The 20,174-nt window shown below is 39.8% G+C and overlaps 2 protein-coding genes across 17 annotated transcripts in view; one reads left to right on the top strand and one right to left on the bottom strand.

The window, feature by feature from the left end:
• AGPAT4 (1-acylglycerol-3-phosphate O-acyltransferase 4) overlaps positions 1 to 2,730 on the top strand; it is a 73,959-nt gene extending 71,229 nt beyond the window's left edge. For all 11 annotated transcript variants that reach the window (XM_061624323.1, XM_061624316.1, XM_061624315.1 and 8 more), the window contains one exon: positions 1,213 to 2,730. In XM_061624323.1, the coding sequence (XP_061480307.1) occupies positions 1,213 to 1,304 (92 nt within the window). In that variant the 3' untranslated portion in view covers positions 1,305 to 2,730. The remainder of the gene's footprint in view (positions 1 to 1,212) is intronic.
• Positions 2,731 to 9,114: 6,384 nt separating this feature from the next.
• The window catches only part of MAP3K4 (mitogen-activated protein kinase kinase kinase 4), a 115,873-nt gene continuing 104,813 nt past the window's right edge, over positions 9,115 to 20,174 (bottom strand). For all 6 annotated transcript variants that reach the window (XM_061624314.1, XM_061624313.1, XM_061624309.1 and 3 more), the window contains 4 exons: positions 19,072 to 19,194; positions 13,942 to 14,048; positions 11,243 to 11,422; positions 9,115 to 9,672 (listed from right to left, as the gene is read on the bottom strand). In XM_061624314.1, the coding sequence (XP_061480298.1) occupies positions 9,652 to 9,672; positions 11,243 to 11,422; positions 13,942 to 14,048; positions 19,072 to 19,194 (431 nt within the window). In that variant the 3' untranslated portion in view covers positions 9,115 to 9,651. The remainder of the gene's footprint in view (positions 9,673 to 11,242; positions 11,423 to 13,941; positions 14,049 to 19,071; positions 19,195 to 20,174) is intronic.

Genomic DNA, 20,174 nt, shown 5'->3' with positions numbered 1-20,174 from the left:
CTGTCTGACAGATATGTTGTCTAAAGGCATGCATGGCACTTGTGGAATTAACAGTACAAGTCAAATGTGTTCTGTTTACAGCTGTTATGCTCAGACAACAAGCTGTAACTTGATCATCCAAAGGTATTTAGGTCCTTTGAAAACTATGAGGTAGATGTGATTTGTTTTAAGTTACAAACTTGATCTGTATTTTACTGTCTTCTGTTTTCATAGTGTGATGTGTTTTAGTGGCAGACCCTTTTGCTCTAGAAATCTAGTTATGATCTCGCATAGTGATCTGCCAAGATCTGAGTGGCTGGACAATTTTGTAGTCTTTCTTGATCTCTGTTAAGGAGTTTTGTATAGTTCTTAGCCTTTGCCTACTTTGGAGCAAGTGAATATTTTGTGTTGACTGTATGTAGCATTAGTGTTATATGTGCATAATCATTTTAGTATTTTTGCAGTTGAACCATAAAATGACCAATGTGCTGTCAAGATCTTTGGCAGTTATTCATGTGCTTATCGTGTCTGTCTGTTGTAGGTTCCACAATATTTCACTGAAGGAGAGAACTTAATATTTTTCTTTCCTTTTTTAAAAAATGGGTTTATAAAATCTTTGGTTGGCTTCCAGTTATTTATCCCTTTAAGAACCATTGTATCTAACTATCAACCATGCTTTAAATAAGGGGCCTACTTCTAAAAAATATTATTTGCAACAAGGTAAACCTGTGTACAGACTACAATTTAGTCTGTACTATATCTGCAAGTTGCCTATAACACAAAGTTAACACTTAAAACTGAAAAGTACCTTGAAGTTGAGATACAGAGAGAGGCTTTTATGGGGTAATAACTTACCTAGTTATGTGCCTAGCAAAGGGCATATGCATAAATGATTATGAAGTAATTAGTGATGTAGCAGAAAAGTCCTTCTTGTGCAGTAAAATGTTTTGACGTTCAGCAATGTTGTACTTCTGCTCTCATGAAGTTTTTACTCTGTTAGCTACTGGCCCGTTGTACAACTTCAGAATAAAATGTTTGGTTTTGTCATGATTCCCAATTTGCCAGTGATGCTTGTTCTTCTTCACGTGACATTCTGAGATGGTTGATTATTAAAAAGCCAACAGTGTATTTAATATGTTCTTTTTGCTATTTGAAGGCAGATTTGCTGTTGGCTACACATCTTTCTGCAACAGTGATTAACAAAACTGTACCCTACTATTTTTCATATTTCAGCTTCTGCTGGTGTTCGATGGATGATAGGAGCTACAGAAATTAACAAAGGTTCAACTTATGGCAACCATGGCCACAAAGGGAAACGAAAGTGAAATCTCCAGAGACTGCTTCATATCCAAAGGGAATACACGCGCCTCCTGTGGCCTGCTGTGTCTGTCATTCTCCTTCAAACCTGAGGATGAGGAAGCCTAATGGAGAGACGGCCATACATTAGCTGAATTCATTCTCTCTCCTCATTCCTCCCACATGCTGGGGATGTTGATCAATATTCTGCACATGATTCTTTCATTTTTTCCCCTCTATCCAAATTTCTGTTAAGATGGTTTTTCACAGAAAGGTGTCTATTTAAAATTAAGGAAAAGAAATATGCAAAGAGACAGTAGAGTAAGGAAGCAGCTGAAGGAATTGTTGCTCAGTTTCTTCTCCCTGTCCCCAAAGCTTTAACAGATTTAACAGTGTCGAATAAAATTTACTTTCTTACAAAATGAATAAAACAGATTATTTTCTGTCTAAAACCCTAAGAAAAGCCCTGCTATATCAGACCAAAGGCCCATCGTCCACCGTTCTGTTCCCGCAGTGGCTAGCCAGATAGCTGTGGGAAGCCCACAAGCAAGATCCAAGCACAATAGCAGTCTCCCGCATGGGACCCACAGCAACTGGCATCCAAAGGGATAATGTCTATGAGCCTGGAGGAAGTATACAGCCATCATGACTAATAGCCACTGATAGCCTTATCCTCCATGAATTTGTCTAATTCTCAAAGTTGTCTAAGTTGGCCATCGCATCTTAAGGTAACAAATTCCATATTTGACACATTGTGACGTTTCTCCTTCTGTTCGTCTTGAATTTCCCACCTAGTATTGAGAGGGAGATACACATCTCACCATGCATAATTTTATACACCATAATTCTGCCCCCCCTTACTTGCCTCTATCCTAAACTAAATTACCCCCAGCTTTACCTTTCTTTATAGCAGAGTTACTGCAGCCATCTGATAATTCCAGTTGCCTTTTTTAAGCTTTTCCAGCTCTACAATGCACTTTTTGAGAGGCGTTGACCAGAAGTACGCACAGTATTCTAGGTTTGGTAATATCATAGATTTGTATAGAAACATTGCAGTATTGGTAGTTCTTTCCCCTCACTCCCTTTCCTAATGATTCCTGACTTGAAATTTGGCTTTTTTAAACAGTAGCCTGATATGGGGTTGGTTTTTAATGAGGTCTCCGCTACGGCTCCAAGCTCCCTTCCCTGGGTAGTGACTGCTAAAGGAGGAGTAGGGGGGCAAGTCCCCTTCAACGAGGAGCTTGCCCTCCAACCACTATATTTCACCCAACTAGAAATATACTTTGCCCCTTCTGTGCCCCCTGAATTTTTTCTGGTGTCTGTGCCCCCCCCCATTTTTTTTCTGGTGCCATTGCTGGACACCAGCAATGTACATGTGAAGATAGCATTTTTGCCCTAGTATGCATTGTTTTATATTTATCTACATTAAAGTGCATTTGCTGTTTTTATTGCTCATCTCTCTTGGAGCTCTTTATGATTCCTTGTTTTTAATTGCTCTGAATAATTAGATTTTGTCACAAACTCAGATATATCACTTGCTTACCCCTAATTCATGTATGAACAAGTAAAAAAATCACCCATCCTACTATACACCTTTCAGAGACCCCACTGTTTGCATCCCTCCAGCGAGGGAACTGTTCATTTATTCCAGCTCTCTGCTTCCTGGTTTTTAATCAGATACTGATACATAAGAGGGCCCGTCCTCTTTTGCCATTATAGCTAACGTGGTTCAGGAGCCCTTGGTGAGGGACGTTATAAAAAGTGTTTTTGAAAGTCCGTATATAGTGTTACAGCTCACCCCTTTCTACATGCTTGTTGACACTCTCAAAGAACTCTTTAAAAAGTTAGTGAAACAGGACTTACCTCTGCAGAAGCCATGTTGCTCCTCCTTCAGCAAGACTTGTTTGTTAATATGCTAAATAATTTTATCCTGAAGCAGATGTTACCTGGCCTGAAATTTCTTGATCCTTTTTTAAAAAAAATGGTGTTACATTGACTGCTCTCCAGTCCTCTAATACAGAGACTGAATGCGATGCTTTTGGCAGTGGGGCTAAGGTGCTTCATCAGCTTGGCGCTTCCTTGCTGCTTGTACAGCTGGCTGGGCTCCCCTGCAAGCTTGCCTTGCTTTTATACTCTTGGCAAGCTTTCCCCAATTTCTACTTCAGATTTTAATTAGGAAAGCCTTGTTTAAAAACTAGAAGTTGTTAAGCACATAGTTGTTCCTGTTTGCTGGTGGCAAACTTCCCTTCACCAAAGGATGTCATTTTTAAAGCAACTTTCACTCCAAATTTCACTGTAAAATGCATGTGGGGGCAGAGATGGTAACCTGTACTCAAATGAAGCTGGTTGACATCACTTGTAAAGGATCTGTTTATTAGAGTGGCGCCTCAAGATTTTGTGGGTGGTGTCTTAGGGTAGTTTGGCTGTTGCCAGCGTAGCTATGCAGTCAAATGTCAAGATATAAATGTACCATATCATCATCAAAATGGACTAGTGTTGAGGAAGCGGGTGATGTAAGCTATTTGTTAGAAAGGCTGCTGTTTTGTAAACGATAGTCCCTAGCCCTAAATGTGTTTACATTCATTACATATAAACCTGTTGATGTTGGGGGGTTGTTCAATAGCATTGCTGGTGCCTTTACAAACTGTGTGGGAAGTGGAGGGGGGCACGTGAAGAGGGCAGCTGCCCTACAAAGAGAAGCTGCGCCTGCCTTTTATTAGGCACAAGAATCCTCAGGGTTAAAAGCTAGTAACTTTTAACTGTGTGTCACAGGATGGGAATTTTGAAAAGCTGTTTTCCATGAGTACTGACTGGGTTTTCTTACAATGAGCAAAGGAAATAATCTAGCCCAACTTGAGCACTTCCAGTGAGAGACAATTAAGCATCAGTTGTACTCAACTGCACTTAACTTGGGCTAGATCATATTATCAGTAAGCATATACTGCCTTTTGGGGCTTGGTTATGGATTGGAGTAAATGGTGATGTCCCATCTTTGAAAAGACCCCCCTCCCAAAAAAATTCAATTACATCAGAGAACTGAAGCTTGAATGGGTGGGTAAGAGAGAGGTGGGATAAGTAACACTGGGCTCTTGTTGTAGATGAGAAGATACCCAATTTTACATATTTGCTTTTGTCCTAATTAGCATGTACAGTGTGGAAAGGTGAGGGAGACAAAAGGAAAATCATAATCTCTTATATTAACAACAAAACTTTGTCTTCACTGAAAAGTGGGTGTACCATAATGATACCATAATGATGTAACAGACTCTTCTGCCACTCCTATTATTTTTTCAGGGATGTGCAGTTAAGTTACTCAAGTTCTGAAGTGGTGGTGAAATTTTTTTGACTAGAGCTATGCTGCAGTTGCAGGTACCTTTATTACAGAACTTCATGAGCTGAACAGGTGCTGTTCAGAACGGAAATGTTATTAAGCTAGAGCTTTTTGTTTCCCTTTTATCTGTCAACTCTAAGGAAGAACACAAGATTTTGGCTACGAGTTAAGACCAATGATTTCTAAACTACTCCACTAGTCGCTGTACATCTTTACTGTAAACCAACAACAAAACCTAACCTGTGCATCTCCTCCAGACTAACTGCTTCTGGCAGCAGTGACCCTAGTGACTATTCAAGATTCAAGCCTAAGGCTTGGAAACTTGTATCCTGTACTCCCAACATGTCACAGGCGAGGATCTGGTTCTCTCTATGAATACAAAGGTGCAGCTCCCTCTTTGTAGCCTGAACTAATGCAGGGAAAGATTTATCACTTGCACTCTGCTGAATGTGTGGCTTTTAAGCATGTCACAAGAAAAAAAAAGCTAACTCATGAATCTGTCAGTGATTGCGGTACAGACTGTGGGTCGTCTGTATTATCTAAAAAGCTCCAGAAAAAGAACAAAAAGGCCTAGTGCCAAATAGTCTCAGCTTCCCTCATTAAATTCCACATTCCAACGTATATCAGTGTTGCATTAAGTTGAGAGTTGTGATAAGTTGAAAACCTGGAGGATAAGGAAGCAAAAAGAAGGCTGTTACTGCTCTAGCTGCTCTGCACTTTCAGGATTCCCCCCCAATGTTAAAATATACCACTTTTGAAGCCATGTTGACACAGGCCAATTAGAACCCACTCTCACGTGCCTTAACGATAAAGCTAGTGCCGCATGGAGCAAACTCCAACACCTGCTGCTACTTAACAAAACAAGCTGTGGCCACAATAGAGGGGTAAGACAATTAACCCAGTCCAATAAAGTACTAACAAAGCAACAAGATGAGTCTGTTTGCATATTTGGTAGCTAATCAAGTGCAGTGAAATCAAATTACAAACATGGCATATGTGAACCCTACCTACACAGAACTGCAGCCAATCCTGACTCTGAGGGGTACAGTTCTAGGATATGTGCTTCCAAAACACACATGCGCTGGTCCTCAGACACCGAGCCAGTAAACATTTTGATAGTATGTACTATATGTTCAGCATGTGCATAATTACCTACAGCTCAACTCCATTAGTTACATACCTCTTCTGTGAATAGTAGCATAGGAATCTGTCTGGGATTTGAGATCTTCAGGTGAGGCCCTTCTTGTGCTCCCCACACCTTTGCAAGTACATATGATGCGGACACGAGATAGGGCCTTTTCGGTGGCAGCCCCTAGGCTATGGAACTCCCTTCCGAGTGAGGTGCGATTAGCTCCCTCCTTGCCGGATTTCCAGCGACAAGTAAAGACTGTTTTATTTCAACGGGCATTTGGGATAGAGAACGACCAGGATTAAGTGTCATAGGATTGGTGACTATAGTATATGATTTTATTATTTTAAATTGTCCGCTGTTTTTAACATATGATTAATGGTTTTAATTTTTCTCATAGTTTAATTCTATTTTTAATTGTATATTTCTGTATGTTTTAATGGTGGTGTTTTTTAGTTGTAAGCCGCTCTGAGTCCTACTGGAAAAAGGGCGGGGTAGAAATAAAGTTTATTATTATTATTATTATTATAGGTGCATTGTTCAGTCTGGGCAAACTGAGTGAAAAGTCACCACATGTGGTGTGTGTTAGTTTTTGCCAAGGTGATACTTTGAGCCACAACCAGCCACTAGCAAGAAAATATTCTTTCCCATTCTTTCTAAACGCTGTTAAGCTTACTCTGTCATGCTGCAGGCTGAATCTATAAACTGATTCACCTTATTCAGAGAAAGGAGGTAAGTTTGAGTGTAGAACTTCCTGTATCCAAGGCAATTTGTAAAAAATCTTTCCCCCTTCCCTCTCACAGTGCAAAGTGAAGCTTCCTATGCATAAAAAAAAAAGTCCCGAGGGCTGAATTAGAATCTACCCCTTGAACGATTCATTGAAATCTCTTTAAAATGTATGCAGCAGCTAGACAGGAAACAATGAAAGCCATATCAAATCAGTAATGATCTTATAAATCTTGAGGAATCTGTGCGTGAACACAGAATCGTGGGGTACCTGCTATAAAAACGAGACCTGCTGAAAAGGTACGTGCATGGGCTACGACACGCAGCAAAGGTGTTGAACAACTGAAAGACATTAGGTATCTTGTTCCACCTTATCTTGACAGGCAGCTACCAGACATGGAATCTGAACCAGTGATTCTGTGATAAATTGCTACAGGAGGTGCTGCTTCACTCTCCCTTTTTGCATGCTGTTCTTTTTCAGGTCAGCAACTCTTGTGCCAAGCTCCTAAAATAATTTCATTTTAAATGAGATAGTTTAAAAAGAAGTTTGGAATTGTGCTAGGGAGCTGCTGATGGGAAAACAGCCCCTCCACGCCTGCCTTTGGCTCATTCCCAAGAACATAACAGATCCCAGAAGGACCAAACACCCTTGGGACATGAAGTCTCGAGGGTTTTTTGACATACAGGTGTCACGTTCAAGATGTTCTATTCTAGTATTTAGAGTGGCCTTAATAGCTTAGAATAAGAAAAGTTTTAAGTGAATGGCAGAGAATGGAGTATTAGTGGTTGTTCTGTTAAACCAGCAACATCTCTCTGCTGATCTAATTCTGCAGGACGCCATGTGTACTAATCGCCCTGTGTAAAAAAAAATCTATGAATCAATTCAATATGGCTATTCTAGAATATCCTTTTGGAACAGGTAGTAACTATAAAAGGCAAATTACTGTCATACCTGAATCATTCCTTATACTTCCTCAAATTCTTCTGACTGCAGTGAGAATTGGAAGCAGAAACAGTCCAGGTTTTATAGCCTTTCTAATGATGCCTATTTTGACATTCTGAAAACACAAAATTTGGATCTGTATCAATAAGAAAGAAAAATGAATGCCAGCTCTCGATAGGCAGGTATGCAAGGAGAAAATATCACTTGAGAGTGAAAGAGTACTTGCCCAAATGACACACACAATTTGACTCTGGTTTGGTGTAGTAAAGCAATTTCGTATTGTCTTGTTAAGTGTCAGTGTTCACTCCTCATGAACAGCTGTATGTTTTAAAATTGCCTTAATGAGAGTAATATTAAATATTGTTTATACAAAAATAAACATGTTAAACTAATGGATGTATAGTTTGTAATTTCTATTCAACCATATGGCCTGGTAACTTCAAACTGGTTTGCTATAAGCTAGAAGAGATCCAATATCTGGTTTGCTTTTTTTTTTTTTTAAACAGCACCCTAGTATTTCGGTAAAAAAATTCAGTTTGAAACAATAAAAAATAAGATCAAAAATATAAAAAACTTTGACTCCATACCAGAAAAATTCAGCTTTCCTTCATTTTAAGAATATATTCTACACCACCCTTAACAGTTTAAAGGTTTTCAAGAGCTTGTTTGGAAGCTGCTGGAAAGTATCCACCCCAAACACTCAGGCTGATACACACAACCCAGTTTGTGATCCACACAATGATTACATTCATGCAACAGCCTGCTCATTTGAAGATTTCATTATATTATGATTATGGTCTGAGCACATGATGAATTCAGCGAGCCATAATTGCACAAATGAACACCATCACCAAGTGATTATAGCTGGTCTGGTAAAGCGGTTCTCCCTTTTTTACACTTAAAAATTATCTTTTTCCAAAATAAAACAAAGGCAAATGCTGCATAAGTGTTACGTAGCACCTAGCACATTTTGAAAGTAAATCAGTTTGTACTCTGACACTCGTGTCCTCTTGAAGGCTATGCTTTCTTACAAGAATTTCAGTCACACAAGAAATCCAACTTATGTTTAGGTTGAATTCAAACAAAACGCTGCTTGCACTGCTCATTGCATGGTGTGCTGTGTAGACACACAATCTCCATATGCAGTGCTTCTCTCGGCAGTCCCAGAATGTATAGCTCAAGAGATTTTTCCTCATCCCTCGAACTGCACTTCAGAGAGGAAGAGAACACACACAAGAAAATCACAAACAGAGCCCTCCAAGATTCATTTGATACAAAAGACCTGAATGTGGAATGCAGGCACTTTGATGTAGAACTATTAATTATTAATTTTTAATTAATTTATTAATTATAGCGTCAAGGTAACTTGTTAATTGTTGGCTATTAAAGGTTCATAGGCCTTAAAATGCCCCTAGAATTATACTTGCACAAGAAACATGTTTTAGGATAAGTAACTGCCAGTTACTGCTGAGTCTTCACACATCAGTTAAGACAGGACAAAGAACTTAGAGCATGTGTTAAGTCACAACTGTGAACAAACCCTGCTCTTACAAAGGGCAAAGGTCCTGGTGATCTATTACAATAGGTCTAGATTAGTGAACCAAGCTAAACTATTCTAAAAAATAGAAGCAGTTAAAACTACACCCCTTGAACTTGCTGACAAAATTAACACATAATAGCTTTGACAATGAAATAAAGAAAAAGACTTCCTCAAATAAACCATTTATTGAGAAAAAGCTTTTAAATTTCATCAATCAGCCTTTGCATAACAAATCTGAAGCTGGCCAATAATAATAATAAAAAAGGTAGAAGTTCACAGTCAGTGCAGTCAACAAACAGGAGAGTAAAAACAAGGTTCAGAATGCCTGATATAACACTAACCTTTGTTGTTGTTTTCGAACCTAGAAAGTTCAAAAATACTACATATTAACATTACAATTCTCAATCATATGAGAAACGAAGATGAACAAAAATAAGATCATGGTCCATTATACAGTAGTAATGGCACTTTCACTGAAACATGCAGCTTCATTAAACTCGCGGGCACTGTCACAGGAGCAACACCTGCCAAGGGAAAACGTATGAGAGCAGCAGTAGAAGTGATACTTGTCACTTGTGCAGTCTTCAGTCATGGTAGGTTTTCAGTTGTATTCTGTGTCCCAAAATAGTCCTTATGTAAATATTACATACAGTAGTGATTAAGAGATACTTCACCAGAGAACAGGAGGCCACATATCGAGTATAACATCATTCTTCATCTGTGCACACCTGGGATGGGTTAAAGTAACAGGGAGAGAACAGATCACTAATCTGTTATGCACAGGTTCAACAATGGCTCTGAAGGGCTATGCAACTTTCTGAAAAGGTGGTGTTTCTTCCCATTCAGTAGCAAAGAGAACGTTTGCACTGTAGATCAGGATGTGAAAGAAACAGTGATCACCACTTTGATAAAATTAAGACATTTAGTTTCTACTTCTGAATGGATTTGCTAATACCAAGGATGTTTACTACACTATCAGGCTTGGAGGTTTCTAGTAGGGTTCCCACACACAGGCAATTCCAAGTTGGCTTTCCCAAGCTCATAACAGGTGCGTTAATATACAGCATGCATCTTTTCATTATAAACAGGCCTATTTGCATGTGCCTGTGAGATTTTTTTTGTTTTAACTAAACATTAACAGTGTCTTAAATGAAAGTTCTCAAGAATGCTTTCTTGCACTCAAGGATGAAATCATAGTGTAAAAAGAATCACTACACGTGTGTGATAGCCTAAAATAGATTGGATTCATATTAGCACCTGTGTGGTGGAAAGAGTAAGGAATTTGAACACCTGAATAGGGCTACTTTCTCAGACATATACTGGTCTGAATACTCACTTCCAGGGGTGAGGGTCAAGATGAGAAGATACAACGTTGAAACCTATTTTTAAATCATTGACCTTGCCCTGGGACCTCATGGTGAAGGACAGGTAAAAATGAAATAATATGTTTTTTTAAAACTTAACATTGTTTTAGTGACCACATCTCTTCCTGCTCCTTTCCACTTAAGCATACAATTATAGCCCTTGGAAGGCATTCAACCCTCTTGCAATTAGAGTTGTATGAGGGAAAGTGAGGGCATGCTAGCTCACCCGACCCTCTCAGTCCTCCATATGCTGATACGCACTTCAGCTGCCCAGGAATCTACACTGGGGAAGACCCTACACAAGCACAGCAGGTTCCGTGTTGTGTGTGCTCTTGAGCTACTGAGATGTGACAGAAGTGAGACCAGCAAACTTATCACTTCTCTCCCTTCATCACACACGCCCTTTAATGCCTATATTGGTTTTATTGTTGATGCTTTTACTGTAAAATTGCTTTGAGGTATTTTATGGGAAGCAATTTAAAAAATGAATCAAATAAAGACATAGGGCTTATATAATACCTATATCAGGAAGAAGGGAAGACTACTGGGCATGTGATTACAATCATATGAGGGGGATAGCAGTGTTTCCTGGCCCTTCCCCCTTCATTTCATCCTTGACAGCCTGTCCCCACTGTCGCCCATGAGTTAGGGCTGAAGTTCTGAAACAGGAAGCCTGCAATATATGCATGGCCTCCGATACACTGGATGCACAGGGTTCTAAATTATGTGTGAAGCTTACGAGCATATTGCAGGCCCCCTGCTTCAGACCGTCACAGGGTTCCAACGGGTGGGTGCGGATGGAGCGGTGGGTGTAGCCTCGCTCACCTGAAGGGTGCTGTAGTTCCATTACATCCAGGTTCTAGATGAACAGGTTTATGGAATGGGCTGCCTGGCCATACCTACTGGGAACTAGAACCAAACAAATGTAACCAACCTTGACAAATGGATGGTCGAGGAGCTGGCTAGCTGTCCACCTCATCTTTGGATCACTTTCCAAGCAGTGAGAAAGAAAGTCTTTTCCTTCTGGGCTTATCCTTTCTGGTATGGGAGGTTTATGACCCATTCCTACTCTATACATGATCTGGAAGTTGTGTTCAAATTCATGCCAGGGCCTCTGCAACAAAGGGTATCAGTGTTGAAAGGCTAAGCTAAGTGAATTGATTAATACAGGCTTGGTACTACATTTCTCCTTAGGCAGCATAAAGCCCTTGATAAGCATAATGTGCAAGCCTCAGTTCAGATATACATAATTCATATCACACTCAGGTCCTGCTTGCAGGCTTCCAGTGGGCATCTGGTTGGCCATTTTGAGAACAGGGTACTGGACTAGGTATTCCTTTGGCTTGGACCAGCAGGGCTCTCAGCTTTTTAAACAAGTGCACATTATTTTGGAGAAAATCACACTCAGTATACAAAAACTTAGCTACCTCCCTCTTCCATTAAATACATGAAACAACCAACCTATACCTCAAGGAGCTTTACATAACAAACATAAGCAGAGGAGATCTCTCTGGTAGCATAAATGTTATCCAGTATACACACATTACCAAAAATGGGAAAGAAAGCAAAAAAAAATGTAATAAGATACAAAATTAACATCCAAAGCGAAGAATGGCAGTTCTGAAATTACAGAACCATTCTTAGTGGATTATGTCCTATTATTCATTCTTTAAAAATGTAGATGCTGGGGTATTCTGTGAAACTAAAATTACATCAGTAAGTAAACACTGTTGGGATATAGTTACATGACAATATAAGCCCCTAACAAATTAAATAAGTGATGGGCAATAGGTTCTGCTTCTTATAATGCAGTTATCAGATGCTTCAAACCAAAAAGTAGACAATTTTCTATATTTTTTAGCAACAAACGTTTGCCTAGAAGTCAGGAATGGATTAATTGGTGTCTTAAATATAAAATGGGACCTCAGTTCTATTCAATTATTTTGACTGCTTCTCTCTTTAGACTTCCCCACCGATCAGAACACTGTGGCTGTTTTGTAAATACATAACATAACTATAATGGCTACATTCCAAGTTGTGGGAAAATCTAACACTCTAGCAATCCATCCTGCCCAAAAGAACAAAAGCTGCTCTATAAATTACTATTTTCAACAGGGATTCAATTTGAGTGGTACTAATGCCTAATTTATGTACATACGGTGTGGGGGAGAGCTAAATATTTGTGCTGTTACCACTCATACACAGTAAGGTACATGTACTTTCCTGAACAGAGATTAATCTCAATGGGGGAAAAAAATGAAACTGTCTTGATTATGTTCCCCCCATTGTGTCAAAGTTCAAGGACAGGATAGGATATCAATTTGAGATATACATGAGCTTTATGGCTGCATGCTCCATTCTTATGTCAAACTGTGATATAAGATCCTGGTTTGTTCTGAACCTCCTAAAAACAGTTTTGCACTTTGGATGTAATGGGAAACTATGATTAACTGAAGACTTCCTGGTTTATCATGACGAGTTGAGGAGGGAAGATGCAGTACAGTTGGGCACAAAGTGCTGATTCACATTTCAGCTTATTAAGTAAAGATATTTACATGCAAATCTCTGTAGGGAAAGTGGAGAGAGCACTGAGCAAATGAATCAGAGCTTTATGGGGAACCAGAATGAACCCCTATCCTCCCACCCATAGTCTTTAATAATGAAAAAAAAAGTCATGAAAAATCCCAAGTACAGTTCCTCTTCAAGATTCTCAGTTTCAGCAACAGGGTGTTTTGGGCAAAGGTGGGCAAACTTTTTTGCCCCAGAGGGCTGTATGCGGCAGTAGGTGGTGAGTCAGAAAATCAGTGGTGGCCAGGGTGTGTGCTTCCCCTCCCATGCACACAATCATCATGCTTCCCCCACATCTTAGCCTGAGGGGATGGATGGGGAGGCTTAACCCTCTCCTCTCAGTGCACAGAGATCTCATGAGCAGAGATGGGAGAGATGTCCGCTTTTTGGAGTGAACATGCTCTCAGACCTGTGGACGGATTGGAACATCGATATGCAGAATATCCCATAGCCATCTTGTTTTTGACACAATTCCCCAGGAAGAGACTGCATGCTATGACAAAAAGAACATTTCAAAAGAGACTTTACCCACATGGTACTACGCTACTTAGCTGCTTCAAGCAGCTTTAAAATGTTAAAAGAAAAAAAGAGGCAGCCCTTGGACCACATTGTAATTACATATTTTTTTCCTCCAAACAGTGATGCCATGAGGGTGAGATGCATCTGTTTTTATGTGCCATGAAACTGCCATGGGATGGAAATAGGTTGATCCATCCATCCCTACTAGGGAGGGTGCTGGCAGGAGATGTATCAGCGAGACATCAGGGAGAGGACCTGTGAGCTGCATGGAATCAAGCTGAGTGCCACATGTGGGTCATGGGTTGCTCCTATGTATTTCAGACTACCATACAGCTTGAGGTTGGCTCAGTGTGGTGTAGTGGTTAAGGTGTTGGACTACGACCTGGGAGACCAGGGTTTGAATCCCCACATAGCCATGAAGCTCACTGAGTGACCTTGGGCCAGTCACTGCCTCTCAGCCTCATGAAAACCCTATTCAAAGGGTCACCATAAGTCAGAATCGACTTGAGGGCAGTACACATTGATTATCTCACATAGTATGCTTACCTTCCCAGTGACCATTTCAATCACAACACAGCCTAGACTCCAGATGTCTGCAGCACGCCCATGGCCTTCTCCTTTAGCTCTGGTAATCACTTCAGGAGCCATGTATGCTTTGAAACAACATACATGATCACATCAGTTTATGTAACAAAAGGAACAAGAGGTTTCTACACAAAGGGATTCATTTGAGAAACCAAATCATGGTCAACAGAACAACAGTAAGTTACTCATTAGTATTTTCTAGCTGGCAAGCACAAGTTGCTTATTTGATTATAAATTCTCAGTTCTACACTGTGAAATACATGTAGTCAATATTGCTTATTATTAAAAACATTTTCACAAGTTTGATGCCGCCCACTCCAGGTTCCAGAGATTTCCTCCTAAATTAAAAAGTTGCAGATCCCAGCCCTCCACTTGCTCCAATGCAATTGAAAGGCTGTCATGAGAAATTAGGGTCTGCTAAGGCAATCCCAGTAGTAGTGCAGGACTGCTACAAAGCCGTATCTTTAAAGTTCTCTTACTTGATCAAGACTAAATGGCCCACAATAAGGATTTATGTAAACTCTACATACATGCCTTAAGAACTGGATTTGTAGTTTATAACTGATATATAGAACCAAATTAATTACTTGTGCAGCTGTTGATATGAAATGCTTTAGAGAGAACACTATTGGTCTTTTTTAAAAACTAGGAAGGTTTCACATGTAATCTGTTTTTTGTGCTGTCACTAGAAAGAAATAAACAATAGTCTTCTAATGATTTTTGCATGAACAAATAGTACTACAACTTAGAATGTATATAATGCTTTAGGAATAGATTTTTTAAAACCTTCAATAAAACTAATACAATAAATAAAATATTAAATGTCCAAAGTGCCTCACACTGTCTCAATTATTGTTACCAACAAGTTAGTATTACAATCCTCATATTTAGGGATGGGGAGAGAGACAGGAAGTGTGGAATCAGAGACAGATTTGCCTTTGCATTTTAATTATACCTGATCCTCTGTAAATGTGTATTTCAGAGCATGTCAACTCAGGCTATTCGGGTTGCATCTAACGCACGTGCTACTCAGAGCAGACCCAATGAAGTTAATGGACATGACTAACAGGTTCATTGATTTCAATGAGTCTACTCTGAGTGGAACTTGCATTAGATACAACCATTTGTAGACCATCTCAAAGTTGTCTACAGTGAATGACAATGGCTCTCCAGAGTTATCTACCCAGAATTATCTTTCACATCATTTGCTATCTGCTCCTTTTTAACTGAAGACATGAGGGACTGAATCCAGGATCTTCCTCATGCAAACCATGTGCTCCACAGCTAAGCTATGGTGGCAGAGCATGTGCTTACTTCATTAAGAGAAATGTCTTTTTTTAAAAAAGGAAAACAAGAGAGGCTTGTTGATAAAATGGCAAAAAATGTTAATTAATTTTGTACGGGGAGGCAAGAAACCTAGGGTAACAGAGAAAACACAATTTAAACCTTTTGAAGATGGTGGATTGGCATGTCCAGGTATCCAAAAGTGTTCTGAAGCAGCTATTCTTACGCATATAGTTTTGGTATAATTCTGACAAATCCTTGGACCTTGAACAATGTAATATACCTCATATAATATACCTAATATACAGTAACTGATGGAACGCCTCTCCCGACAAGAACCCACCCATACGCTACGCTCAACATCAAAGGCCCTCCTCTGGGTGCCTACTCTGAGGGAAGCTCGAAGGATGGCAACAAGGGAGAGGGCTTTCTCAGTGGTGGGCCCCAAATTATGGAATGATGTCCTTGACGAGGTGCGCCTGGTGCCAACACTGTTATATTTTCGGCGCCAGGTCAAGACTTTCCTCTTCTCTCAAGCATTTTAGCATGTGTTTTTAAATTTGTATATTTGTTTTTAATGTTTTTAATTGTTGTAAACCACCCAGAGAGCTTCGGCTATGGGGCGGTATACAAATGTAATAAATAATAATAATAATATTGCTACTGATGTGAAAAATATGTTATGATATCAGAAATGATTTGACAGATATTTGATCAAACACAGCCCTTGTTTACAAACCTTATTTAATATTTGGAATAAGCATAAAAAAACCTGAGTCCAGGAATGTCCCCATGTACAGCAATACACAGAGAAGATAAAGATACACCTTTTAGGGAATTTATTATTATGGAAAAATATCATTTAACTGAAATAGGTGGGTTAAATAATAATACAATATTTAAGACATATGCTGAGATTGTTGGCATTATGGAATTAAACTGTCAATCATGTTTTCAACATTTTAAGTTAAGAAACATTATAAATAGCGTAATGATTAAACATGCTCCAATTCAAAGGAAAACTGAATTTGAGAATTTATTAATAAAAGATGTAGTAACTAAGGGTACAATCCTCCTGGTAGATACGCCCGGCTGAGGGACTTTAGGATGCGGTAGAGCTGCGGTGGAGGAGGAACACCCTCAGGCTCTGCCAACACAAGTCCGTCCGTCCCCCCTGCTCAGCTGCAGTACAACCGCAGAACTCTCCTGCCACCTGGTTGCAGCCAGGGCCCACCTAGCTCAACTGAGACTGGTGCAAGTGGAGCTGGCAGAAGGCCCGCCACATCATGAGTCCATTTGGCTCTGTCCCAGCAGCCGATATGCCAGGAAAAGGGATGGCGGGAGGAAACATGCCTTTTGTTTCCTTTTGCTGCACCCTGTTGGCACAGCCAGCATCCTGCCCTCCCAGCAGCACCTGAACAGAGGTTGGATGCGGCAGCCCCTTCCACCGACTCCACTGCCACCAGCCTCCTATGAGTTGGATTGTGCCCTAAAACATTAAGTAAAATATATAAAATAATTATGAACCTAAATGTTGTATTGAATAATTTTCAGATTAAATGGGACAGAATTGGGGATGGGACATTTTCCCAGCTACCTGGAAATGGCTATGGAAAAATGTCCCAAATAAACCATTAGTGTTACCTTAAAGGAAGATTTTTACAAACTTCTTTTTAGGTGGTATCTCACTCCAGCTAGATTAAATCAAATATATTCAATATCCAGTAATGTTTGCTAGAGATGTAGAGCTGTGCACACAGACATTCTGCGTATATTTTGGTCCTGCCCCCAAATTAGACCTTTTTGAATAATGGTACTAGCAGAGATGTAAAGTATTACTGGGTACATTCTACCATCACATCCATTAATAGGTTTATTGGGATACATAAGAGATCACGTATTAGTAGAGAAATAGTAATTTATCTTTTAACAATTGCCCAATTGACAATTAATCAACAGTGGAAAAGATAACCAACTGTCCAGCGTTAGAAGGTTTAACAAAATTATGGGTGAATGTCTTGATAGTGAAACTAACTAACACAGTTAGAGCAAAAGGAGGACACCAATGCACAATTATTTTATTGAGAGATGGTTTCCCTTTGTAATGTACTGGTCCAATAAAATACAGGAGAAGATGGAGCTGCATTTATAGTTGGGAACATTGTAAATATTTATCTTGGTTTTTGGGTATGTGTATATTTTGTAAAAAAAAAAGAGACTGAACATGCTATATCTTTTGTTTTGGTTTATTAAGTATATCTAATCTGTAATAGTTTGTATGTATATCTGTGTTATGTTGGGACTGTAAATTAAAAAAAGAAAAAAGAAAAGAGGGACTTGATTAAAACCACCTACTGAATTCACAGCAGAGGTGATATCTAAACCTGGAGCTCCCCAATTCGCACCTCAAAGTTCTGCAAATTCCCTTGCATTCCCTTCCAATTTTGTTACTATTGAGTCACACCGATATGGTTAGTTGTATGTTTCACACAAGAAGGGGAAACATTCTAGTATGTCAACAACAACATAACAATAGCTGACATGTATGTCCATTGAAATGCTTTCAATGGAATAATCAAGGTGCTCAAGAGGCTTGATTATCAGGTACTCCTCGAAGTTTATCACATGCAGTTACAGAAAGCACACTTAAGCACAGAGTGACTGGGATTGGCAATTTGCATTTTCCAGTGAACTGGCATCTGCCTTTGCATTTTTATTTTATTTCTTTTACTGAAATTGTTAAGAATCTGTCTTTCCAATAAAGCAGCATACAACACAAACATCTAAACATGGTATCAAGCAGGAAAGGGAAGAAATGATGAAATTTCTCCAAAACTTCCTGGTTTACAGACATTTGTTAAACTTTATTGAGGCAGAGTGGGGAATCTGTGGCCTTCCACAGCTCCATCATGCTGGTCAACGTCCATGCAGGATGAAGCCGATGGGAGTTGGCATCCAACAACATATGCAGGGCCACAGATTCACCTCCTCTATATTAAGTGCTACATGTGATTCAAGTCAAGTGTTATCCTATTTTGAAGACAGAACAGAGACTACAAGGCAGTAACTTGCCGAGGCTACCTCAGAAGAGTCTGTGGCTCAGCAAGTATTTGAATCCATGTCCAAGTGAAAATTTTCAGTCCCTAGCATTCTGCCGTTTCATACAAGCTAATTTGTAGAAGTGTCTACAGACTGTGTGTAAAATGAGGACTAGCCTACAGAAGATTCTGGTCCGGGGACAGGGAAGTGATTTAAACGACACCTCGGACCAGACAATATTGTGTGCATGTACAAAACATGGGCTATGGAACAGGTGGTATAAAATTCCCTGGATGGTTTTCAATGAAAGATAAGGTTTAAAGGCATCAATAGGAAAGCATGTTTTGGACAACTTAAATAATACTATTTATATTTATGGATTCATATAGTGATGTGAGGTCCCACAATACCAGACACATTTGTCTAAGTTGGACTGTATTTTAATCCTCTGAGACTACGGCTTTAAGGATTTTTTGCTGACTTTCTGTTCCTACCCAATCAAAAAAAATCTATGGATTGGGTCACATGGATCTTTTTTACACAGGCAGTCCTTTGCACTTTGTTCATATGCACAAATAAATGTGTGTCCATTGACATGTATGGGGAAACTTGCACAGGTAGGTCTGGTACATGGCCCTCTGTGTGCACATCAGAGCTCACACACCCCTAGTAAAATAATGCAGAGGAGCAATGGTCTACAGCAAAATATTTCATTGGCCTCTAGTGAGTGCAACACACAAGGAAGATTTTCTTTGCATGCTCTCTTACCTGCAGTCCCCAGAGTACTATTCACCTCACCAGGCATCGTCTGTGTGTTGTTCTTTAATTTTACTGAGCAGCCGAAGTCTCCCAGCTTAATCAGCCCCGAAGAAGTAAGAAAGATATTTGCTCCTGAAAGGGAGGAAAAGTGACCAATTCTTAAAAAAAATTATACAGGATTTTAAGCACAAAGGAGAGAGTTGATTATAAATCAATGGTTTGCACTCCTGTGTCAGGTGGGCAAGGCAACTAGTTAAAGACAACCACCTAAAACCTATGGAAACTCCAAAACTTTCTTTTAAGGTCCAAAGCAGTCTTACACGTCATCAGGTGGTGTGAAGTAACCTACTCCTTGATTCACTTGCCTAAGCCTTCCCCCATGACCAAGCGCTCCCAGCCCTGTAGCCTGCCGTCCTTGTTAGATGGGGCAGCCACATTTCTAGGTGGGGAATGTGAGGGGGAGAAGCACATAGTGCCAGCCAATCCCTCCCAGCTGGTGGAGAAGACGTGAGGGCCAGGCCAGGAGGAAGGAAAGGCAGTGACCTTCTCCCTCACTCCTCCTCCATCCAGAGAGTGTGTTAACTTACGTGAATGAACTTTAATCTGTTGAATTGTCTCACCCATTCATGAGAGATCCTGAAGAATACCAGACTCAAAAAACTTGACTTTGCCTATAGGTGCAGTCCTCTTTCACCTGTGGTATGTTTCTGGCTTCCCTCTTTTCATGAACTGAACTACTTTGGTAATGACAGTGAGCTCCTGTGCTTGGCTTTGATGCTACATTAGTTATCTCACTTTTAGACTCCACCCAAAAACCAAATTTGTCCATAGTACAAGTTTATGAAGGGCAGAGAGAAAACAAATACTTTAGGGTGTGTTTGTTAACTCCTCCTTGAGAGTCCCTCCAACTAATCTTGTTTCTGACCTTTAAATTTTCCTTCCTGTTGGAAAATCAAGGGAAAGCTTTTAAAGGAGCTGTTACATAAAGGACTAACTAAGCAAGTGGGGAAAAAAAGTGTTTGGAATTTTTTTTTTACTGGTTGCTGGGTTAATTTTTCTGTATAGAAACCAGAAAAGGCATCATGCTCAGCTGCACATATTGGGGAAATGAG

Source organism: Rhineura floridana, chromosome 4, assembly GCF_030035675.1.
Source record: "Rhineura floridana isolate rRhiFlo1 chromosome 4, rRhiFlo1.hap2, whole genome shotgun sequence".
In the NCBI taxonomy this organism is placed as follows: domain Eukaryota; kingdom Metazoa; phylum Chordata; class Lepidosauria; order Squamata; family Rhineuridae; genus Rhineura; species Rhineura floridana.
The sequence above is the reverse complement of the archived record's forward strand: the minus strand, read 5'-3'. Positions and strand labels throughout refer to the sequence as shown.